A 26,793-nucleotide genomic window follows, 5' to 3' on the forward strand; every position below is an offset into this window, starting at 1 on the left:
GAATCGCGAACGGATCGATTAATTGAATCGACTACCGTTGCAATGTTTAATTATAAAAGTGATTTGAAAGTGAAGTGAAAAGTTCCTAAATTGACCTTGATATAACCTTCGTGAGGTAAGGTTGAGAAACTAAGTAATCTCCGTCATCGTGTAAGAAGTAATATTTTTTTAGGACTTAATATCATAAAACATGGACTGCAAGCCCGATCCTTCTTGGCGTTATAAGCTCCCAGAGTACTGCGTTCTCGGGTTTTCGAGCTTGGTCCGATCTATCTTGGCGTTATAAACTCGCAGAGTACTGCGTTCTCGGGCTTTGGAGCTTGGCCCAATCCCTCATGGCGTTATAAACTCTCAGAGTACAGGGCACTTGGGTTTTAGAGCTTGTGTTTCAATCTCTTGAGGGTACTACTATACTGGCGATAACGCCGATCAGTTACCATGTGTTAGCGCGCGTCGATAACTCGATGCGTCGGCTGTTACCACTCGATGGCGGTAGCCCTCTAAGGTACCTTGGGGGACTTGAAGCTCCTAAACTCTAACACAGGCAGAGATAGGCCACTTCGCCTTCTGTATGAGATCTCCATGGTGGAAAGATACAGAAGACGAGAAACTCTTTCCCGAACATGTGTCGTACCGTATTTATTGATATGACGTGTGGAAAGTGCGATTTTCAACGCACGTTTTCTGTCGAGCGTGAGGGAAAGACACACTTTGCGCACAGAGTATCGAAAAAATAAAGATTTTTATTTTGTAAAAAACCTAAAATTTTGATTTAATTCCGTCACCATACCCCTTCGTCCAACACAAAACCATAACGATATTCCGTGATTAAACTTAACACTATTTCTTCACGCGCACTTTGAAGCTTGCTGAAAATGACGTCATTATCAGAAAATGACGTAATTAACTTTCAGAGAGCGAGATTTCAAGGGACATATCGCTCTCAGAAAACTGGTATAAAAGGTATCTTATGTCATTGATTGATCATAGGGCAATTCTTGGCTATTTCAAACAGTTTAAAACATCAAACCACCAATTTTGTTCAAAGTTGGTAGATTTGTTACCTATACAGAGAGGTCAACATCTGTGCAGAATTTTAGATCAAAATATTGATAAAGGGCCGACTTATCAACTGTTGAAAAATATTGGACTTTTTTTTATTAATTCGATTTCTCCGAGACTAATAAAGATATGGACATGATTCTTGTTTTAAAAGACGCGGAAAGAGTTTCACTTTTAAAACGTAAATAGTAAAATACCAAATCATTTATTTATGTCTATGTTATAAACAATTTTTTCAAAAAATTGACGATATCTCAAAAAACGAAATTTATTTTTTTAATTTTTGCACCATCGTGTTCCTTGTAATTTTTTACATAAGAAACCGTTCAGAAAATCAAATGCCCGCTATTAGGATTAAGACAGCACTAAAATGAAACGAACCGCGCGCCAGCCGCTCGGCTGCTCGAACGTCCGCTACTCGTGCGGTTGATTGCTGCAATTGCCTTTAACGAATAAATAATTTCATATTCTATCAGTCTATATGTATTTATTTAAATAATATATAAATTTATTGTTTAAATAAGTAATGTAAATGAACTATTTTTTTATACAATCTGATATAATATTGAAATAAAATATTTGCTCTTTGCGTTTGATCGGGCTTGAGACCGGTGCATATTTACGAAGTGGCCGCATTAAATTGTTTTTTTTATCGCACCTACACCATAATAAGTTACCATAATAGTTATAACTCTTAATAAGTTATTTACAAGTAATTTGTTCTAACCTATTTTCTGCCATATATTTTTGAATATACGTCATTCTCACGCCTGATGAAACGCACCGAGCAAATGTTTCATTCAATGTTGTTTCAGATTATGCAAAACAATAGTTCATTTATATTACTTATATTACTTTACTTATATTACGTTATATTAAGTAAATAAGTCATTAAATTTAATTTAAATTTAATTACTTATTAATTAACTAATTTATATATTATTTAAATAAATAGATATAGACTGATAGAATATGAAATTATTTATTCGTTGAAGGCAATTGCAGCAAGCAACGTTGGAACCACACGATGGTGCAAAAATTAAAAAAATAAATTTCGTTTTTGGAGATATCGTCAATTTTTTGAAAAAATTGTTTATAACAATGACATAAATAAATGATTTGGTATTTTACTATTTACATTTTAAAAGTAAAACCCTTTCCGCGTCTTTTAAAAAAAGAATCATGTCCATATCGTTACTAGTCTCCGAGAAATCGAATTAATAAAAAAAAGTCCAATATTTTTTCAACAGTTGATAAGTCGGCCCTTTATCAATATTTTGATCTAAAATTCTGCACAGATGTTGACCTCTCTGTATAGGTAACAAATCTACCAACTTTGAACAAAATTGGTGATTTGATGTTTTAAACTGTTTGAAATAGCCAAGAATTGCCCCATAGAGAAAGTGTCGATCACGGGTAGCGTGAGTATGTATATTGATTCTCCGGCCCGCTAAAGGTTAAAAGTCGTCTGTCAATGACGTCTTTTAATTACGTCACTGTTTTCAATAGGGAACAAACTCTAATTGTTACAGATTTAATTAAATGTTACCTTTATTCATTACTTATTTAAATCCATAAAAATCTATTAAATATGTTATATAATTCATTTATTTATTATTTATTAAAATTCTTTAAAAATTATTTGATTAAATACAATTCATCGATAATTTTCTGACAAATTTATTAGAATTTATAAAATATAATTCAATAAAATATTATTCAATTACTTTTTATTCATAGCCTTATTAAAAATTACTTATTACGATTGAAAAGAATGGTAGTTTTTTATTGTTCAATCTTATTATCATTGAATTCTGTTGAAATAGATATATTCTGTAATTGTTACTCAATCATTGATTCATTTAGTTTCTTGAATTATTAATTGGTATTCAAGTTAAATGATTTTGAAGAGTATATATATTTGGGTCCCATAAAAACTTTTTACTGATCATTTTTATATTCATAATTTATTTATCATAAGTTCTATAAGTAATTTAGTTTTGTCTAAAAATAATGACAGTGCTTTTTATGTTTTCATATTTATATAAAATATGAAAACATAAAAAACATAAAACAGTTTAACATTAAGAAGAATGCATTTTTATTAACATTTATAATCAGTATTTATATATATTACGATTAATATTTGAAAAACTATAAAACACTTTAAACATTGATTAAAATTTGTTTGAATATTATTTTTGTCTGCCATTTGTAGATGAGTTAACACTGTTGATTAATCTCTATAAGCAATAGAGAAGCAACAATAAACCATATTAATATAATATCAATAAAGTCTTATATTAAACTTAAAAACAATAATAATAGGCTTTAATAAGGTTTACTACTTTAAAGCACACATCAATCACATGCAATCATGATAACCCACCAATTATAATTCAATTTGAAACATTAGCTTTATTCTTTTTATTTTATTTCATTCTAAAACTCTCATGAATTGAAATCAATCTTCATTTAAAAAATTTAAATTATTATTAAAAACTATTTTATTATATATTAGAAATGTTGATATGCGTATACATTATGAATAATTAACTTGAATTGACAATATAAATTGTTATATAAACTTTTAAAACTACAATAATAATTTTTACTAAAAAATTGCTATCTTGTTTTGAAACAATTTCATGACAATTGTAGTATAATAATAAGAGTGGGTTGTATATCTTTCAAGTTATCTATACTAAAATTAATGGAATTTAATTGCATGATTTTCATTCATAACTTAAAATAACTTATACATTAATAAATTCAATTTGCAATTAAATGAAGTTTACAAAATAATTATATAAATATCATTGCCCTTTTCAAATGTACTTTTAATGAATGTATAAGCGTGTGTGTGACAAAGTAATTTTCAATCATATTTAATTTAGTTCAATAGTCAAAAACAGTTTCTAATAAAAGAAGTAATTACAATTATAATTTATAGAAACTGTTTTTAAAATAAAAAGATTATGTTTTCAAGCTTTTAAAATGTATAAGAGTACACTATAGTGCATAATTAAAAAAGAAATTATCATTACGTATAAACAACATTGTTTATTGAAATTAGTTTAAAGAATTAATATAGCATGATAATAATTTTGATTCAACAATAATAGATACAAATTTAAGAACCATTTAAAATCACAAGTAATCAAATCCTTACTTCTTACTGAATTCAAGTCAAGAAGCTAGGTCAAGCTCATAACCATAGAGACTGTATTCTATTCTATTCTATATATATTTATTGGCTCCGGTTTCCCATACGGCCATCAACTGACATGTGGCGCTTGTGCGCCGAGAGAGCGAATTTGGCGGAACTTTTGAAAAAGTGAGTAGAAAAGATCAGAAATTGAATAGAATAAAGTTTAAGCTAGAAAAGAGGAAAAGATTGATAATTAGTTCGTAGTGATAATAGTAGTAATAGTGTTAGTAGTGAAAATTAAGTACATCATAAAAGTATCTCAGCGCTTTTGAGAAATTTGCATAAAATTTCTATATGGGATGGTTTGGGATCTGAAAGGAATTGTGAAATTGTATAAGGCGGGAAGATCTTTGTTTTCATCAGTTTAAAAAGTAACAATTTTCGATGATTGTCAAAGCGTTCGCAGGACCAATAAACATGATTAAGGTCTTCATTGTCCTTGCCACAAGGACATAAGGGAGATTGAACTAAATTTTTTCTATGTAAGCTGTATGCTAGACTGTAGTGGTTGCTTCTCACGCGTACTGTGGTTACAACTTGTGTCCTGCACAAGGTAGTGTTGTTAAACCAGGGTTTGGAAGAATGACTAAAGTAGTTTTGGAAGTATTGGACTCCTTTGTTTACGTCCACTCGTGTTAGGAATTTCTTGAATTTATCTCTACAGAGATTGTTAGTGAATTGGCGTAGGTCCGAATGAGGTATTAAGTTGGATGGACTAATACCTGAACCGCAAGCTTGTTTGGCAAGAATGTCTGCTGTTTCATTGCCAGGAATACCTTTATGACTTGGAATCCAAGCAAAAATTACTTCTTGATGGTTCTGGAGAATTTCTAGAAGTCTTGTTTTTATTCTGAATATTGTAATATGCGTGGAGTCGATAATTGCTTCTTGGTGGGTAAGGCAGAGGAGCGCACTAAGACAGTCCGTGAAAATGATAGATTTGCTAATTTTCTTGAGAATAATTAGTTCTAGTGTAAATTGAATTGCTAAAGCTTCTGCTGAGAAGATGGAATTGTGTGGATCAATTTTAAATTTAAGATTAAGGTCTAAAGGGTCTGGGCCATGGTCTGGGCTATGAATGGCTAAACCAACATACAATCCAGTATCTTTTTTTGATCCGTCTGTATAGAATGGAGTGTGTGATTGTAAAAGATCGCTAAATTGATGAATAAACTCAGTTGGCGGGTTATCAGCTTTGGCAATGGTTTCACCTTTGTCGAGGATAATGGTTGACTCTGTCTGTTGTGCTTCCAAGGAAAAAACGTAGCATGGAGGTATAGGGCTAGAATAAACCTTTTTTTGAAAGCGTTTGAGCTTAGTAAAGGCTTTAAGAAGAGGAAGATTGTGAATATATCGAGGAGAGCTTTTTTTTAACGAGTCTACCAAGTTTGAGATAGCAATAGTCGCTGGATGATTCGTTGTCGAGAATGAGCGTATTATATAGTTGTACGCAAGTTTCTCTTGTCGAAGCTGAAGAGGATAAATTTGCGATTCTGCGTATACAATTCGATTAGGGGTCGTATTTCTTAAACCTAAAGCAAATCTAAGAGCACGTCTTTGTAAAACGTTAATTTTTTCGAAGAAAGAATTTGTATTGCTTGGGATGCAGCATAGACCATAGTCTATAGCTGCCGAGACTATAGATTTGTAAATGAGTAAGAGCGATCTGGGGTGACCTCCCCACCATGTGGTACGTAGAGATCTTATAATGTTTATGCTCGGTGAAATTTTTTTAACTATGTGGTTAAGATGAGTTGACCATGATAGATTCTTATCCAGTGTTAATCCAAGAAACTTGGCGCTGTTAGAGACAGGTATTTGAATAGAGTCAACTGTAACTGAAAGGTTCGAAAAATCAGAATCTTTGTGATTTGTGTGAATTACTATGTTGGTTTTTTCTAGCGATAGAGAAAGACCAATCTTTTGGAGAAATAGGTTTACTCTTTTCAAGTTACGTTCTAGAATTTTAAGAGCAACTTTTGGATCTTTGTGAGTGACAATAAGGGCGATATCATCAGCAAATTGTAGACAGTCGCATCCAATGAGAATATAGATGAGTTGACTAACACTGATGCTATAAAGAGTCGGGCTGGAGACGCAACCCTGTGGGACACCCTTTCTGGTTACAAAAGGGCCAGTAATTTCACCATTTATGTTGAAGTAAATCAGTCTTTCACCTGTTAGGTTGTAATAGAATTTGCAAATTGTTTCTGGAAGACCTAGGTCTTTCAATAAATAAACGAGGGAAGTAGGGTCTACGTCATCAAAAGCACTTTTGACATCGAGATAGGCTACAGTGGTGTAAAGTCCGTTGGTGAATCCTGAATAGATTTTTGTAGTAAGAATCGAGAGGTTGTCAGCACAAGATCTTGATTTGCGGAAACCGAACTGTGACAATGGTAACTTGACGTTGTGTTCAAGCCACCAAGAGAGTCTAACTTGAATCATCTTTTCGGATAGTTTAAACGTTGCAGATGCGAGTGAGATTGGTCTGAATTTATTTTTACCTGGTTTGGGAATAAAGAAAATGAGAAATTCCTTCCAAGATTTCGGGAATGAACCTGAGAAGTAGATTTCGTTAAAAGATTGGAGTAGTTCATGAATAACATTATCCGGTAAGTTGAATATAATCCGATAATCTATTTTATCGAGACCTGGAGCAGAGTTTAACCTCTTTGAGCATGATTTTACGGCAGATTTGATCTCAAGTAGTGAGAATGGTTTGTTGAATAATTGCGTTGTTTCTTCTGATGCAAGGAATGAGCTTGGAAAGTTCTGTGGTGTGCAGGAACTAGGACAAATAGTGTCAATCGTAAGATTTTGGGTTTCGATATTCTTCAAATTGTTTCCTGCTTGAGGAGCACCAAGTGATCGGTGGCGAAATTTTTTGATTGTTTGAAAATGGAGACTGTATACAGGAGGCGAGGCAGACCTATACCGCCCATGTTAAAGCGTTCGGCAAACTCAAGTCACAGTCCCAAAGTAATTAGCCGATTTTAGCGCTGCGTGCCGGTAGTTAGTGAACTACTAGAAGACGTACACCCAACGTGCATTGAATCGCGACCCCCCCAGTTAGGTTGGTATGAGACTATGAGTGCTACTTTCAGTCCGTAACGGTAGTTTTCAGATCGGCCATAGTATAGCGCTCGTTCTTAAATTATATAATTAAAACCTAAAATCAAATAATCATGCATCTAAATTCATTGTTCGGCAAACAATTAATTTTAAACCTAAAAACAAATTAGTAACGTTTTAGCTTTTTATCGTATCTTAAAACGAATTTTCATTTTTGAATATTCCCGCGGTTTCTTCGTTCCGATGAAACGACGGAATTCTCATACCAACCTAACTGGGGAGGTCGCGATTCAATCCACGTTGGGTGTACAATATAAGCGCAGCTTATCGCCCATGGAGACGTATACAGTCTCCATGTTATCGATCATGGTACTGTAGGTGACGAAGATAACCCGCACGCGAATATCTTTTTTTATAAAAAGGGATAAATTAGTCTTATAGAAAATGAATACTGTTTTACGATAAAAAAGTCTTGCTATTTTGTTCGTAAATGTACATTTTCAAAGTTGAGTGAATAATATTGAATTTCCTATCTTGAAAAAAAAATATATATATAAAATTAAATTGTTCGAAAAAGTTTTAGAAGTTTGTTTAAGTGAGATTGTTACACACACGCACACACACTTAGAATGATTTTCAAGGTCATTTGAAGGTCACAGTGATTTTTTGAATAGGAACCCCTATTTTTGATTCCGGATTTGGAAATAACGAGAAATTCTACGTTTGGATGAGGTATTATGTGTGGGGTTTGATTGATGATGATCCCGCATATATTTAATATAAACAATTAAATAATGAATATAAAAACTGAAATTAATATTTTGACTGTTTGCGTAGTTCTTTAGATTTTAATTTTTTTGCACCCATCATGGACAATATTGTGTCGCTTGCATGCCATTTTCATTCGTCTTTCTAAATAGTAAATTATGAATTTGTATGTTAATTTTATTACATGATCTGTACAACCAACAAACGCTAGAGAGTTCGTTTTTATTATTTTTTGAACAATGAACTGCATACTATCTCTAGTCATGCCATTATTACACTCAATTATAAAGGTCACACAATTTTCAACCATCTTAATTAATTCAGAAACATTGTCGCTAGATTTAATTAAGCCACCAAAACTATCTCTAGCATTTGTAAGTTGATGGCGTGCAGCATCACTGGAGAACGACTCCAAATGCAGATTGCAATTTTCGCACTTGTTGGACTTGATTATTTCACGGACGACCCAGCCAGATACGTCTGATATCAATCGATCGTCTGTATTGATCACGTTATAAATATGGTCCGATTCGCCATCCTTGTGAGCAGGTATCAACTCCCTATATTTGCTGATCCAATTTAAAATTGCATTCTGCAAAGATATTTTATTGTCCTGTTGCATTGCTTTTGACTTTTCGGTGTTAATTAAGACTTGAAGCACTTCGCCTTTTACAACGTTGCTGCCTTTTGGAGCCTTAATCAACCCATAAGTACAAAATATTTTAAATAAATGCGCGAACATGGTCGGATCTGGATTGTCATTGGAGCCAGCAGATATACGTAAGATTCCGAAAAGTCTCTGAAAACGAAAAATCACAATTCATTGCTATCATTATAAAATCAATTTATATTTTATGTAAAAAATTATTTTTTACCTCACTATTGGGTCAGAGCATAAGTGGTTTGTTAATAAATATTCATAACTATGCTCTTTATTTAAATATTCCAGTAATTCTACTGATGCTTTCAAAGTTACTAGAAGACCCGTAAAAGTATTTTGCGTTAATGGGAATTTAACGTTATTATCTGCTGCTCCTTTATGCCAAATCTGCAGGTAATCGATAAAAGTAACAATTGTCTGAAATAAAATTTGATTTATATATTATATCATATTATATTATAATAAATCATGAAGAAGTATAATAAAATATATTCATACAATTAATCATAATAGATAAATATAACAATTATATTTATATTACCTTTAACGTTGCACAATCGTCGCTCGCATACATAGTATCTTTTGCACTCCTAGACCGCATTGCATCAATGAGATTTTTCATCCTCCGTATAAAAATGATTGTTGGTTCGCAATCTTGCAATTTCCCTCCGGCTTTAGTATCATATTTGTATAATGTCATTGCTTGGTGCACCCTTTCAGAAAAAATCTGAACAAATTTATTTCATTAAAATCCATTTTCAATATGTAATATATACTATATTTTTTTTAGACTTACTTGAATGGCCATAAGCACATTCATCGTCATAAATCCTTTTGGATCCAAATGGTCTAGCGTCAAAAAATAAGCGTATTTAAGATTGTACTGCAAATGCGATTCGCATTTCAGTACAGCTTCCCAGTGCGCTTTTTTTACTACACCATCCGGAGTCTAAACAAGAAAAATTTTGTTATTACACATTACATAGTACTAGTTAATAAAATGAATTACCATTTGCAGCAAACATACTCACCCAAAATTCTAAAGCCCTCATTATTTGGTTGCGGATATTTTTCCAAAGGTGAGAAGGGTCGGAAATGAACCACAATTTCCTTGAGGAATTGCAAGGATGCAAACAACTAATATTATTTTCATTTATATTATTATTGGTCCAAACTTTTCTGTTTACATTTGCAGCATCCATTCCTACTACATCCACATACAATCCGACCTGCTCAATTCTTTTAATGCAGTCAATCAAAATGCAATCCAGTATATCACCTGTTGTCTTGCTTGCTGCTAAAGCTGCTATTGGCTGTAAAATATGTTAAAGTGTATGTAAAATTATTGTGAACTTTTAAATTAATTGTTATAATAAAAATGATTGAATTTATTACTTGTGCCCATCTTCCTCTAAATTGTATATACATCAAGCATAACGCATGGTCTGCTTGTACTTGTTGTAATTTTTCGGAAGTATAAGGGCCGTAATCTACGAATCCTTGCACTATCCAATTTTTATCGACGGCTACAGCCTCGCTTAGCGAAATTTCGTCAGCAATCAATATTCCTACAAAGGAAAATATATTTATAATTAGTACTTAATGTACTGATTTATAAGAAAATGATTAATTCTTTAACCACTTAACGTGCCTTTCACTATTTTCTAAATAGTCAACTTTGATTCTTAAGCTTTCAAAAACGACTTCTTGAAAACCATAATTGGAGCCGAGGGATCCAGTGTAAGAACGAAGCGTATATTCGCTAGGTAATGGAAGAATTCTTCTATCTCGTAGATACTCGTACAAAGCACTGCTCTTTATGTGCATTATGTAACTTTCGCAAATCCATTCTCGCGAATAACGGTACCTATTTTTTTTAATATCATCAAAATTTAAAAACATAGGAACTATTTCTTGCTGAATGTCCGGTAGATTTTCCAGCACTTGTTCACTATTACACTCATTATTTATTCGAGCTTCCAATTCAATGATTTTTAACTTCGCCTCCTCATAATGAAACAATTGGAACATTTTAGTCAATTACACAGGCCGACAAAATTTGACCAAACTCCAGAACCTGAGACCGGACCTAGTGTACCCGAAGTATTTTGTTGCGCTGAAAACGAATCCGAGCTCAGAATTTAGCCTATACGTCTGAGTTCCGAGATATTCTAACCTAAAAGTGCAAAAAATACCGTTTTTTGCTCATTTTGAGGTTACATAGCATCTTGAATAAATTTTTTTTTCCAAAACGAGGAAAAGCATCACAAAGGAGCACTCTTGTCCTTTGAAATCCATTTTTTAGATTCAAGATGGCTTTTTTTTTCATCGAGATATCATTGATTGAAGTTAAATATTTTCGCAGTTTTGTAACAACATTAAAACAGCCTATGTAGCATATGTGAGGCTATAAGCCCAATTTATAAGTGATCGTATTCGATCGAAAAAATCTATATATGGGTTTTTGAGGTTGCTGTTAAAGAATATAAGGACAGATTTTGAAAATTCAAAACGTGCGCCATATTGGATCCGCCATTTTGAATTTTCAAAATCTGTCCTTATATTCTTTAACAGCAACCTCAAAAACCCATATATAGATTTTTTCGATCGAATACGATCACTTATAAATTGGGCTTATAGCCTCACATATGCTACATAGGCTGTTTTAACGTTGTTACAAAACTCCGAATATATTTAACTTCAATCAATGATATCTCGACGAAAAAAAAAGCCATCTTGAATCTGAAAAATGGATTTCAAAGGACAAGAGTGCTCCTTTGTGATGCTTCTACTCGTTTTGGAAAAAAATTTTATTCAAGATGCTATGTAACCTCAAAAATAGCAAAAAACGGTGTTTTTTGCACTTTTAGGTTAGGATATCTCGCAACTCAGACGTATAGGCTAAATTCTGAGCTCGGATTCGTTTTCAGCGCACCAAAATACTTCGGGTACACTAGGTCCGGTCTCAGGTTCTGAGATTTGTTGGCCTGTGTTAATTATTATATCTTTCATTGATATGACAACTTACACGTTCACACCCACACGCGCGCGCGCGGACGTATGTATATACGTACATATATTATTAATGTAATAGTAGCTGAATAAAAATTACTTGTTTACTACAATAAGCATATTTCTTTTCCAACAATTTGTATTTCTGCATCAAGGCTGAATATTTGTCTTTCAGAGACGTTTTATAGTGTTCGGACGCCGTGATTTCTACATTATATTGAGAACACGTACTGTTTTCAAATGATGATGTAGTTACGCAACATTTTTCAGACCACCTAAAAGCATAATTTTATCAATATTACTTAGACTCATGTCATTTTTCTATAAAATATTTTGCAGAATATGAGGTCTTACGTTTGTTTTGAGCTGGTGGAAGTGCCGATATAAAAACATTGACTTTCCAAATAAGAAAGAACCTTATTAAGACTATCTAAATAATCTACCGAATGTACTGTTGAGAAATTTGGTAATTTTATTTGATTGGGAAGTAATGTCTGAATCTTCCCATTAGAGAGCAATTTCAAGAGACACCGAATTTGAAAAATATTTACATCAAAAAATGTGAAAAGAATCACATCTTCTAGTTTGGTCCATCCCCAGTTTTGTCTTAATGGCATAGTCTCAAGAATATTTGGTAAATCTGAATTTATATTCATATTGTTCTCATGCTGCAAGAATACTTCATCAGACATTTTATTATCTGCGAGTGTATTTTCTACTTCTACCTGGGATGCATTACTATACACCATTTCTTGCTGCCGAATTATTGCTCGTCATTTGCAATACTCCTGTTCTCGTTGCTTTCTTCGTTCAAACTAAAATCGCACCCATACATTTAATGAAAACTTGTAAAATGCATAATTGTGATCCATATATAGTACTTACAGTATCGTATCCAGTCGCTGTTTGAGGCAAAACATTCTTCTTAAGATCTACTCTTTCTCGAATAGAAACAGTCAATTCATTATTGATCGTAAACCAATCGTCATATAATTGCAAATCTTCATATAGGAAATGTAGTTCACAGACTCTACTATTATCATTTAATTCTATTCCTAATATCTCGGACCATTTCTATTGTTGTATTGAATTTTTGTTAGAATAAAACAAATACTTTCGCTTTATGTACATATAATGAGAGTCGACGAAAATAAGTTTTCTAAATAAGTATTTTTTAATTGCTTATAAGCTTTCAATAACATGAAATTTTGTATTGGCCACTTGCAAAATATTTATTTAATTGATAAAATGTATAACACACATACCTTTAGTGTTTGAAATAAACTACACTTTCGTATCTTCTCCTCAGCCCTTTGCTTCAAATCAGCATTTGATCCACTTTTGCAACCAGGAACTACACACACTTTCACCATGATTGAAAACAATAAAATTGCACAATGAAAAATGTAAACAATAACTATATAAATGTAACTATAGTATAATATAAATATAAATATTTAATAAAATTGCAATATAAATATAAATAAATAACAACAATAAAAATATAAATAATAAAAAATTGAACCAATTCGAAAATTTACTATATTTGTATAAACAGAATGAAACACTTTGACTACTAACGTACCGATTTTCTATTACTATATAGTTGTGTTATTCAAAATGCAATACCTTAGTGTAAGTATTATAAGATTAATCGTGTGACAACATTTCGAAGCTGTTATTATGTTGTTATTAGTTTGTTATTAAGCTGTTATTATATTTCGAAGATGTTATTCAAAATGCAATAACTTAGTGTAAGTATTATAAGATTAATCGTGTGACAATATTTCAAAGCTGTTATTATAAGCTTTCAATACACACACACACACACACACACACACACACACACACACCCACGATGGGATCAAAATATCGGCTACAGAAAAAATCTTTGACTATTGGTAACGTGTAAACATTAGACAGTTTGAAATATATCTAATTTTTATCTTTTGGAGGGTGCCTTCGTAACATTTAGTCTAGGCAATAGTCCAAATGTCGCGTCTCCCAATCTAAAGAAGATAATTGATTCATTTTTTTTGTCATTTAAAATCAAACTAATTGCCAACATTTAGTTTTTACTAAATTCAAAACAGGTGACAATTACTAACAAATTAAAAAATATTTATAATTATTGTAAATTTTTATGTTAAAAATCTATGCTTTTTATACAATTGAATTATGGCTTTCGTAACAATATTTTTCTATTAAAAAGATAATTATTTTACACGGTAAAAATTTCGTGGATAGTTGACAAATGACCACATTAATCATCGTAACTATCATTAAAGTTAAGTATATCGAATGTTATTTATTATTAGACATTATATTGTTTAATAATGAAATATAAAAACAAAAAAAACTATAAAATAATTAAAATCGAGTGATCGAAAAGCGTATTCTACCATTTTAAAAAAATAACAAAAACGATATATTGGAAGACTTTTTCATCGTAAAATAGTATTAATTTTCTATAAAATTAAGGGATTCCTTTTTACAAAATGATATGCAAGAGCGGGTTATCTTCGTCACCTACAGTACCGTGGTCGATAACATGGAGACTGTATACATCTCCATGGTCGATAAGCTGCGCTCATATTGTAAGTCTTCTAGTGGTTCACTAACTACCGAGTGCGGCGCTAAAATCGGCTAATTCCCTCCGAGAAAAAGAGAAAGTTGCCTAGATAAATCATCTCTGCCTCGCCTCCTGTATACAGTCTCCATGCTCATAACAGATAAATAATAGACTGTTGATGCTAGGTTACGATATCATTTCGTAGAATGAGAAAGATAGCTACAAATAACATGAAGCTTCTGTCTCGTTCTAATTTACGCTCATTGGCTGCCGGCGCGCACGCGCTTCGCATGCTTAGCTGAGCGGTATTTGAATTATTATCGGCTATAAATTGAATATTTTCAACTTTCATATGCATATTGACCTAAATAATATATCGCAAAAAAAATATATTCAATTGCACGAATTATCAATACAAATTAATTATAATACGAATATTTTTCAACACTAGTCCTGAGGATGTACAAGTTAAAAAATTTTTTAAAGATTCGTCGACAAAAGGGTACACGTGCTGTGTATCTGATCAGTGAAGGACGACTAATGCTTTTAGCCGCAGAAAGCTCGAGATTTCGGGATTACGTCTGTTATGTCTAGGCGAGGAGATGTTACTGCTAAACGTAATAATGAATACAAATACTGTCACGTTGGTAAAAGTTGGATCTTAGTCAGGAGTTAAGCAGAGGTTGGTTAAAGGGATAGCGCCGTTATTATATGTAGCGCGTTTTAAGTAGATAACTTAGTTTCTCACCTTATAAGGATTTGATGTCAGAAGAGGTTTCTACGAACAGTCTTAGGTGTTTGCGCTTGATTTATGATTTATTGTTTAAAGACAATTTTTATAATGCTTAGCAGAGTATAATCCCGGTTCTGAATAGCCGGATAGTTAGACTTTAAAAATAACTATATTAGTACTTTGCGAAACGTATGTTGCGCGAACTGAATTGCTTTGAACTGTCAAACTGCTGAACTGTCAACTGTGTATTGCGGATTTCGATCCAGCCTTTTTATACCGTAGGCTGATGTGCCCCTTCCTGTGTTTTTGCTGAATTAATATGCGGCGAGTAATATTCGCGGAAATATTATGGGAGACGTGCTTAGCCTAATCCATCCCGCTAGATAGATTTACAAATGTTCCCGGGAGAGTTGATACAATAGGAAATTATATTACCGATACCTGGTTTGTTACCATAATCCGTTATTTACTTATCATAATTCGTCACGTACTTATTCTTTTGTATCGACGTGACACGTCCTGTCGTTTTTTTAACTCGATATTTTTCGTACTTTATTTAAACGCTTTTGCGGAATAAAAATTGAAACGATCTTTTATTTAAATACAAAAATATTTTTATTTATTGTATACAGATTTATTTTGCAATAACTTAAAATGGCAATAACGGAACAAAATAGTTTAATAAAAAAGATATACTAATCAATATAATTTAATCGAATCAAGAAATCGATTCGATATTTTTTGGTACATTTTAAAACCAATATTTTTTTATGAATAAATAATTTTAAAATTAATAGATATATCAATTAATATGACGATTCTCAATTGATGTTTTTTCAATGTTTCTGTGCAATAATATTGAAACATGCAACGATCGCCGAGAATCGTTTTGACTCGCGTAGATTACTGAGCGGCTGAGCGTAACAGCCGCGATCGGTTGGAGAGAGAGAGGGCGCGTAGGGGCAATGACCGGGAGGGGAGAGTTTGCTAGCTAGTATGACTGTGACATTCAGTCCGGCTGCATAATAGCGATCTAGTTTTCCGACGTTTGCCGATTTCTGAGTGAGAACCAGGGTGTGCAGCGTAATCAGCGAGAGTAGAGCTAGGGGAGTGACAGGTGTGTGCACTGTTGAACGTGCCCGGCTACAGGAGTTGCTAGAGCAACATCATCGTCCTCTACTTCCACGCTACAGCAACAGCGGAGCTACTACAGCAGATCGGTAACCGCTGAGGCAGCAGATCCGAAACGCGTGCGTCGGATACGGTTGGCCACCGTATCCCCATCAATTCCGCGGTAGGTGCCCAGCCATATTAATTATAATTAGCGTGCGATCCCGCGCAGCGTGCGCGGCGATATTGTTAAAAGCGTGCGAGCGAATAGTCCGCGACGATCGCGAGTTTCACTCTCTTTCTCCCCGTTCGTATTGTCATTCGGAAGTGCGTGCGAAAGTCTCTCGGCAAATCCCCCTCTTATATTAACTTTAAGTAAATAAAGTGATCAGTGGTTTATACGTAGCGATCGTATAGTTTTGTCTTCCCTTTGTCCGAGAACCGTGTTATTGTTTACGTTTAATTCGAAAGCGTCGGTAATATAGCACGGATCGCGTAGGCAACGTAAGAAGCGACTCGCCAACCGAGTTATCAGCAGCGGCCGACGGAGCGCTGCTAAGCGAGCGCGCCAGCGCCCCAAGCGGAGAGTTCGAGAACCCAACTTCGACCGGTAAGAGAACTCGGCGCAGGCGCACACCGGGACAAGGTGAGTGAGTGTGCTGATAGCACATAGATAACAAGGCGTCGTTTAGCCAATCGAATAGGTATATTCAATAGGGATTATAGGTTAAACGGCAGCCTGTTACAAACAGTAATTGTGATGTTCGTGTCACTCATAGTATAAATAATAATTCGTACACTCGTGGTCTAGTCGCGTTAATGAGTAAGAATTCGTTTCTATTCAAATTTACTCTAATTGTCAATATGAAATAAATCGATAAATCAAGTATATGTAAATATGAGTAAAGTTCCAAGGAAAGTCAGACTATGCCCTAGTTTCTTATGGTGCCAATTGTCCCATGAGCAGAGCTAAAGTCTTCCTTGTAAAGGATATAATTCAGCCCAAGTTTCTTATAGCGCGAGATGTTCTATAAGTTGAGCACGAATTATAGGAAACGAACGGTCTTGCTCAGTTACTCACAATGAGAGAAAGAACTTAGGTATTATCCAAGTTTATTCAATCTCATGCGCTGACTTTGCAAGGCTAGAAGTGAATCCCAGCCTTTGCAATAGTGGTCGTATTTAATCACAGATTTTCCCGCCTATTTTCGCAAGAGAGTTCTCTTCGAGAAGTTTTCGAATCTTCGAGAAATATTCGCGAATTTTGAGAAATCAATTTTCTTAATTTACAAGTAAATAAACTTCAATATTAAAGTTTCAACACATGTGAACTTTACAGAATTAATTATTGGTCGATTTAGTGTAATTTACAATTATCATAAATAGTATCGTCAAAAGTTATTAACTAAATAATTTAATTAATGCAATATTACAATATTTACAATAGAAAAATATTAAATTTTTACACAACTTTATCGTTTATTAGTTTTAGAAGTAATTTATAAAAAGAAATATTCAAATTAGTTAATAACATTTGAATTATAACAAATTTTCATATTTGTAACGGTTTTTTCTATAATCTTGTAACGTAATTACTAGATTAATTATTTAAGATTTATAAATTCTAAAGTTATCATTATTACGTATAAAAATAACTCTTTCTTTCTATATACAACTTACTGTTTAAATAAATTACTGATTATTTATTTATTAATAACAGTTATTATTAAACTGTTATTAATGAAACCAATTCTAACTCATGTTCTTCAGGTATTCATTTTGAATATGGTGTATTTACATTTTTCTAATAATTAATATTCATAGAGTAATAAACAAATTAACTTTCCATATTAAAATTCCTTATTATTTAATAATTAAAAGCAATTCGTATTATTATATTCTAAATCAATGTACTCTAAAATCTATATAAGAAATGCTTTGTTATTGTTAGAATGAAGGGCTTGAAATAGGAGCGTTACAGGACGCCATCTATCAGTCAGCGCTGCCTACTTCTTTCTTCATGAGGTTCCGCTCTCCGCTCACTTGCTTAGTTTTGAACGACGAGTTTAGCTGGTAATGAACAGCGTGTATTAGATTATTCTGATAAGAGTTTATTATAACAAAAGAGAATTAGAAAGAGAATTGTTGTTTTAATAGTAAATAAAGTTTAAGAGTTCAACTTATAAAACATATTTAGTCATTCAAATATCCTGCCAATAATTTCCACGAGCATTCCAAAAGGTTACGGGCCAGCCCGCGAATTTGGTGGATATTAATTACGAGAAAAGCTGTTTTCCAAGTAAGTAAAGTGCTGAATATAAGAGAAAGTGTGTGTTAAAAGTGCAATGCGAAAAGTGCTTAGAATAGAAAATTTTAATAGGGGAAATGCAAAAAAAAATGGACAAATGAGAAAAAGTGTGAAACAAAGAGAAATATATAGTGTAAGTGAATAAAAAGATTAGGTAAATAGGTAAATAGTGTAACAGGCTGCCGTTTAACCTATAATCCCTATTGAATATACTTATTCAATTGGCCAAACGACGCCTTGTTATCGTTCGCTATAAGCACACTCACTCACCTTGTCCCGGTGTGCGCCTGCGCCGAGTTCCTTACCGATCGAAGTTGGGTTCTCGAACTCTCCGCTTGGGGCGCTGGCGCGCTTGCTTAACAGCGCTCCGTCGGCCGCTGCTGATAACTCGGTTGGCGAGCCGCTTCTTACGTTGCCTACGTGATCCGTGTTATATTACCGGCGCGTTCGAATTGAACGTAAACAATAACACGGTTCTCGGACAAAGGGAAGACAAAACAATACGATCGTTACGTATAAACCACTGACCACTTTATTTACTTGAATCTAATACAAGGGAGGGTGTTACCGAGAGATTCACGCACGCAAATTCGGATGACAATATAATCGGAGAGAGAGAGAGTGAAACTCGCGATTGCCGCGGACTAGTCGCTCGCACGCTTTTTATAATTCGCCGCACACGCTGTGCGGGATCGCACGTTAATTGCAGTAAACGATTCTGTGCACCTACCGCGGAGTTGTCGGGGATACGGTGGCCAACCGTACCCGATTCACCAGCTGCGGATTATCTGCCTCTGCGGTTACTGCTCTGCTGTTGTGATTCTGCTGTTGCTGTTGCGCGGTGGCAGGAGACAATTAGGTTGCGCTCGCTGGAGTCGAGGTCACGCACGTTAATCAGTGCTCGCACTCGCGCTCCACACTCGCACTCGATGCACTCCCTGGATCTCGCTCGAAAAAGGGTAAACACTATGTTCTCTCTACGCTCACTCGCTATGATGCTGCCGGACTGAAGGATACAGTCATACTGGCTAGCTAACTCTCCCCTCCCGGTCATTGCCCCTAATGCGCCCTCTCTCTCTCTCACCCAAACCGATCGCGGCTGTTACGCTCAGCCGCTTAGTAACTTATACGAGTCAAAACGATTCTCGGCGATCGTTGCAATAGCGATTAAAAAAAAATGAATTACAAAGAAAATAGGAGAAAAGGATCAAATGAGAAAACGGGATCATTCATGAATGCCGTGAAATTTTGAGGAAACTCGTTGGGTGTTTTTTTTTTTTTTTTCTTTTATTTAAGACAAAGCGACAACCGACATGCAGGTCGAAACTGGCGCGCAATAAATAGAGATATAGCTATACACGCTCATGCTGTATAAGCTACACAACGTAAACACACAAAGGTCGGCGCATTCCGAGAAGAGAAGTTTTAGATTAAAAATATAGAACATATAATGAAGAACAAAACAGAGAATTTTCGAGACCGTACGAGAGAAAATATAATAAGTATTTTTTTTGAAAACGAAAGTAAGATAACGAGTTAAATTTAAAAAAAAAATGAGAATAAATTGAATGAATTTACGATTTAATAATCACGTTTTTTTTATGATAAAAGAGTACCAAAACGAGATAGTTTCTATTTCTAATAGAAGTAGTACGAAATGAGAACGAGAAAATAAATTTTTTTTTTAAATAGAGAAAAGAGGCTATTATTAAGAAAGGTAAATAATAGCAAACTAGAAGGGGAGAAAAGTGAAAATGATATACCATTGACAGAATACGTCGAATTCGTGCGAAAATCTGTGGTAAAGGGATAACATTCATTCGGCGTCGGGTGAATTTTCGAGCAAGCTACGAGTGTGTGTAGTACGTGCGCGTACGCCTCTCCCCGAAGATTTTCGATAGCGGTGCTTGAAAACCAGGCGTCGGGGAGTGTGCGTGTTGCATATATCGGGCATGTGAGATCTTCATCAGATTTTTAATGCGAAAATTTTAGATTTGCGGTGCGATTTAAAAATTTATTAAAAATATTTTGTCAAAAGCCTAAATAAAATAGATTTTATTTTTTTTTCTATGCTGTCAAACGAGAAGGAAAAACTAAACTACAAAGAAAGAGGATAATATATAAGAACAGCATTAGGCAAAAGGTATAGTGTTTTTTTTTTTTTTTTTCATAAATTATATTGGATATCCAAAAATGAGAAAAATATAAATATTTGAATTTCAAAAATATTTATATAAAGAGAAAAGAGAAATAATTAAAAGAGTAATAAATTAAATTTTTCGCTAGCTACGAAAACAAAATGGATAAACGCACCTCGGACGAAGACATATTAAAGACAGCTTTACAGCCGGGTACAAAAACTCCCTCGGAGACGAGGAAATTGAATCAATTGCTACAAGCGCAATTAAGCGATCCTGAAAACCAGGAAAAGAAAGATGCGCTTGAAGCATACGAAGCAGAGCTACGCAATACCCTAATCGAAAGAAAAAGGCACAAAAGAAGGGACAGAGGCGAAAAGCTAGAGTGCGATGCTATGGATGAAACGAAAGAAGGACTAGACGGAGACGAGGAAATGGAGTCAAACGAAGTCCAAGATACGGAAGAGGAAACAGAGATAGAAAGATTGAAGAGAATGTTAATAGACGTGGAAAGGAAAGAACGAAAAAGAGAAAGAGAACTGGAGGAAAAGAGAAATGAAAACGAGCTCCTCCGTACACAACTTCAAAAGAGAACCTAGGAAGTTGAAAGCTTGAAAACCAAGGTACCTCGAAATATTCTAAACTCTACCGCTCATAATGCAAATATTTCAAATAACGAGCCAAATATTTCGGTAATTGATCGATATATTGACGATCAATTTTATAGACAGGTTTTAACATTAAAAGAGCCAAGAGAAATGCTAGAAAAATTAAGAGAATGTGTTAGGGTAGCCAATAATGTAACGCATACTTCGGTGAGGACAAAGCTTTATCAAATAAAAATGCGAAAAAATGAGAATTTTGGAGATTTTTGTAAAAAGTTTGACAATTTAATTACTGAATATGAATGTTGTGATAAAGCTATACCACTCACAGATGAAGAAAAAAGATCAGCTCTATTACAAGCTCTTAATATAGCGATACCTGAATTAACACTACATAGTATCGCATATCTGCAATTTAACCAAAGAGAATTACCGTTAGCAGAAATAAAGAGCTTTGCATTACAGCTGGAGGCGAAGAGAAATGCCACAGTACCACCTGCAGACGAGAAGGACAAGAAAGTCCACGTGGCACAGTACCGCACAAAATCAACTTGCAACAGATGCCATAGGAACGGTCACTGGGAACCTGATTGCGACTTACCAGAAGACAAGTGGTACTGCTACCGCTGTAGCAAAATACACGAGAGGAACTTGATTGCCGAACGAGAAAATGGTATGGTCAAAATAATAATGAGAACAATAATATTAATAATGTAGATAGAGGGAGTGGTAGAGGGATAGGATATAAATTTAATAAAGGTAGCCATGGTAAGAGAAATAATAAACTGCAACGATTATCGAAAATCGTTTAGATCCGCGTACTGGATTAAGAGCGAGCGAGAGCGAGAGCACGAGAGAGAGAGCGCGTAGGGGCAATGACCGGGAGGGGAGGCTCCGACCGGCAGTATGACTGTGCCACTCAGTCAGTTCGTGCCGATCTAACCTCCGTTTTTCCCGAGCCATCCGAGTTTTGTGTTTTGCCATTGACGTTGAGGACTTGAGTGCGTGGGTGTGCTAATAGCAGCAGCAGCAGTAGCAGCAACTGCGGTAGCAGCAACAGCAGCAGCATCAACAGCCGCAACATCAGTGGCAACAACAACAACAGCAGCAATAGCAATCGAAGCGGCGCAGCAAGCAGCGGAACAGTCGATCAACAGCGTGTTAGTCGGATACGGTTGGCCACCGTATCCTCATCGATATCGCGGTAGGTGCACCTTCTTCCCATTGTCAATCGCTGTTATAATTTGCGTGCGAATCCGCGCAGCGAGCGCGAAGAATTTATCTATTGCGTGCGAGCAGGTAGTTCGCGGTAATCGCGGTTTTTTTCTCTCTCTCTCAAATAGCGTGTCTTGTCATTCACGCGAGCGTGCGAAAGTCTCTCGGCAAAACTCCCGTGTAGTTAAATTGCATCAATAAAGTGCATGTTGATCATTACTTTCGAGTTAAATAGTCGTTATTTGGTCTTTCCTTTGTCCGGAGGTCGCGCCAGTGTTTATTTTCAGGGGATTCGAATTCGCCGGTTGCGTAGCACGGATCGTGCGATTATCGATAGACGCGAGTCGACGACTTAGGTTCCGGCGGCGACCGCACGAGCGCTACAAGCAAGGGGCGACAGCGCCGCCAAGCGGTGAGTTGGGGGAATCCAACTCGGAACAGTGAAGAGACTCTGCGCAGGCGCACTCCGAGGCAAGGTAGGTTACTGTGCCTTGTGCACAGAGATAACAAAGCGTCGTTTAGTCGCAATTAAAGGTACGTCTGCAGGGTCATAGACTAAACGGCAGCCTGTTACAAAACCTAATAAAGAATTTAATAAAAATAATAACACGAGAAATGGTAGAGGAAATTATAGAGGTAGATCATTTAAAAAGAATAGGGGAAATTTTAAGAACAACAACAAACTAGCACAAGTAGCACTTGCAGCAGCACATGCAGCTGGAAGAAAGAGAAAGGAAAACACAGATACAAGGTAATGTCAATAATAATTATAAATATTTAAATAATATATCTTTCCTAGCGGATTCAGGAGTGACAGAGCACATAGTAAATAAGAGCTTAATTTTAAGTAATTTTGAAAAGAGTACTAAAGGAGTAATTAAGATCGCGAATAAAGGTCATTCAGCAGATATTGAAATTGACGGTATCGGAGATTTATATTTAAAAACGAAAAATAATAAAATAAAATTAACTAACGTATTAGCAGCAGAAAATATTTCAGAAAATTTAATATCACTAAGACGTTTTGCTGATTTAGATCTAGGAATTTATCTTGATAACGATAAACTAGAAATTTTTGATAAAATTACTAAAGAAATCTATTTATCAGGAGAATATATTAAACCCAATTGGAGAATAAATTTTTCAGTTAAAAATGTAGAGAAAAATGACCCAACATACACAGCATACTTGTAATGCAGAAATAACCTCAGAAAACGATTTTACACCGCAATCTCAATCTGTATCAAAAAATGAAAAAGATACGGAGGGAGAAAAAGAGAAACTACAAGCAGATTTGATACCATTTGAGGTTGGGAGGGAGAAAGATAGTAGTAAAATCATAGAGAATACAGAAATTACCGATTTTGACCTAGATGTCCAAATTTTAAATAGAAAAATATGCAATTTAGATTTACTAGAACACTCTGAGGAGTTACAAAAAATAAATATGATAGAGTTAAATCCCAACAATGAGAAATTAGATAAAATAGACATGGGCATGCTTTGACACATTAGATTAGGTCACCCAAATTTACAATACCTGAATAACTTAAAGAGAAAAAACGAGATTTTAAGACATATTCATTTTGATAAAAATATATTAGATTGTGAAACCTGTAAATTTGCAAAAATGGAAAGGATATCACATAAAGAGACGAGAACTTTAGCAGATAGACCATTACATACCATAAATACTGACATTATGGGTAAAATCACACCAACATCCTTTCCTGGCAATTTTCAATATATAATAGTTTTTATTTATGAATTTTCGAGATTTGCAAAGTTATATTCTATTAAATATAAAAGCGAAGCATCAAAAAGTCTCGAGAACTTTATAAATACGACGAGAAATCTATTAGGTAAAAATGAGAAAATTTGCTATTTGAAGTTAGATAATGCGAGAGAATTTACAGGAGGTGAATTTTTAGAAGTAATGGAATAAGAGAAAATTGTTATTGTTATTGTTATTGTTATTACTTCAAGAACTACGTCCACGTGGAACGCTGCAGAGGTAAACTAAGTACCTGTACGCATTAGTCTTGGTTCCCTATAGTCATGAATATGCAGACTCACCTTTTCTATCATTTTTTAAATGATGTAGGAGGATAAAGTTGAACACAATCATGACTGGACCTACAGTTTAAGGTGGAATCCGAACCACCGGAATCACAGAAATCAAATAGAAGGTAATTATGCCCCACCCTATACCCCAGAACTCAATGGTACAGCCGAGAGGTTTAATAAAACAATACAGCAGAAAATACGTGCCCTGCTGATTGACTCAGGATTACCAGAGAAAATGTGGGCATTAGCAGCTGAAGCAGCTGTTAATGTATATAATAGATCACCACATAAGAGATTAAATTTTGATACCCCTTTAAATAAATTGAATCCAAATTTAAAAACACATTTAGAGAAAATTAAAAGATTTGGATGTGTAAGTTATGCACATTTACCTAAAATTGAAAGTAAGTTTTCTAAAAGAGCAATAAGAGTAATTTTAGTAGGTTTTACAAATACTGGATACCTTTTATGGGAACCTACTACTAATAAATTTTTAACCTCGAGAAATGTTAAATTTAACGAGAAATTAGTTTACAAAGATGTATATAAATTAAAAGAAACACAACAAAAGTTTGAAATCTCAGTCTTAGACAAGGAAAATGATTTAAAAAACAATGCAAGCGAAATTGAACAAAATAATGTAGAACAAGAGCCAGAAAGAGAAAATACTAAACAATCAGAGAACAGCAAAGACAAAACCTAAGAGAGGTAGACCAAAGAAGAGAAAATTGGAAGAGAGTAAAGAACAAAATGAAAATGAAGCTAAAAAACCAAGAGTATCAAAGAGAAACCCCAAACCCAATAAATATAACATGTTCGTGTACATATCTAAATTTCAAGAGAATAAACCATTCACAATTACTCAAGAGGAAAGACATGTAATGCTAGCTAAAATAAACAAAGATCCTGCTAACTATAGAGAAGCGTTAGAGAGCAAAGAGAAAGAAAAATGGTCAGAAAGCATTGCAGAAGAGAAAAAGTCGATTGACAAAAACGAAGCTTATGAAATAGTCAATAGACCAGAAAATGCAAAAGTGTTGAACTCAAGATGGATTTTTACAAGAAAGTATACAGTCGAGAATAAAGTAACACACAAAGCCAGATTGGTGGTAAGAGGATATCAAGACGACAACGAGTATGAATTAGGAGAAATTTATGCTCCAGTGTCGAGAATGCCATTGGTTAGAGTAGTTCTGTCCATAACGAGATCCATAATTAACATGGAAAATTTAGAGGCTAGACAGTCTGATGTTAAGACAGCATTTCTAAACGGAAAACTGACTATAGCAATATATTTGGAAATACCTGAAGGATATGATTACCCTGAAGAGGAGAAGAGAAACAAAGTTTGGAAGCTGAAGAAAGCTGTAACGGTCCTATTTATGAGCTATTTATTAAATCACTGAATTACTGCAACTAGTCTAACGTATCTATCTGTTTATTCAAATCAATACATTAAGCGGCGCTACTTCACTCTTTACGCGATTGTATACAAATAAGAGACGAATCAAAATAAACAGCGTGACGTCACAAAGTAATAGATATAGATATAATAATTTTGGATATTAAGAAAAATATGTTAATTAGAGATAACTTTAATATAACAAAGTATTGATTATATAGATTTTAGCATGTAGATTCATAATATAATAACAAAAATTACATTCAATTATGAAATAATAATGAATATCAATATGCAAAGTTTATTTATTTATTACGTTAACATATGAAATATTAGAAAAATGTAAATAATTCATATGCAAAGTGAATAAGTATAGAACATGAGTAAGAATTGGTTTCATTAATAAAGCTGAATAATAACTGTTATTAGTAAATAAACAATTAATAATTTATTTAAACAATAAGCTATATATATAACGAAAATATTAAGTTTATACTTGATAATGATAAGATTAGAAAAAACCGTTACAAATATAAAAAATTAGTCATAATTCAAATGTTATTAATTAATTTAAATATCTATTTTTAGAGAATACTTCCAAAATTAATCAACTATAAAGTTATATGAAAATTTAATAATTTTCTATTGTACATATTGTAATATCACGTTAATTAACTTTATTAGTTAATAACTTTTGACGACACGATTGGCGATAATTGTATATTGTATAAAATCAACAAATAACAAATGATGTAAAGTTTACATGTGTTAAAAGCTTAATATTAATGGTTATTTACTTGTAAATTAAGAAAACTCATTTCTCAAAATTCGCGAATGTCTCTCGAATTTTCGAT

At 34.0% G+C, this 26,793-nt stretch overlaps 2 protein-coding genes across 4 annotated transcripts in view; both read right to left on the minus strand.

Annotated features, from left to right (window-relative positions):
* LOC131675342 (L-aminoadipate-semialdehyde dehydrogenase-phosphopantetheinyl transferase) overlaps positions 1 to 4,330 on the minus strand; it is a 64,204-nt gene extending 59,874 nt beyond the window's left edge. Inside the window, exon 1 of one of the 3 annotated variants that reach the window (XM_058954274.1) lies at positions 4,235 to 4,330. The gene's annotated coding sequence lies outside the window, so the exon portion shown is untranslated. Of the gene's footprint in view, positions 1 to 4,109 lie in introns of all 3 variants that reach the window. The other 2 variants (XM_058954290.1, XM_058954300.1) reach the window with 2 other exon arrangements.
* A 189-nt stretch (positions 4,331 to 4,519) lies between these two features.
* Positions 4,520 to 6,721, minus strand: LOC131664020 (uncharacterized). The gene has a single exon (XM_058934888.1). The coding sequence runs from the start codon at positions 6,719 to 6,721 to the stop codon at positions 4,520 to 4,522; it is 2,202 nt and encodes a 733-aa protein (XP_058790871.1).
* Between the last annotated feature and the right edge of the window lie 20,072 nt (positions 6,722 to 26,793).

Source organism: Phymastichus coffea, unplaced genomic scaffold (genome assembly GCF_024137745.1).
Source record: "Phymastichus coffea isolate CEN01 unplaced genomic scaffold, Cenicafe_Pcof_1.1 PCOF00001, whole genome shotgun sequence".
NCBI classification, from domain to species: domain Eukaryota; kingdom Metazoa; phylum Arthropoda; class Insecta; order Hymenoptera; family Eulophidae; genus Phymastichus; species Phymastichus coffea.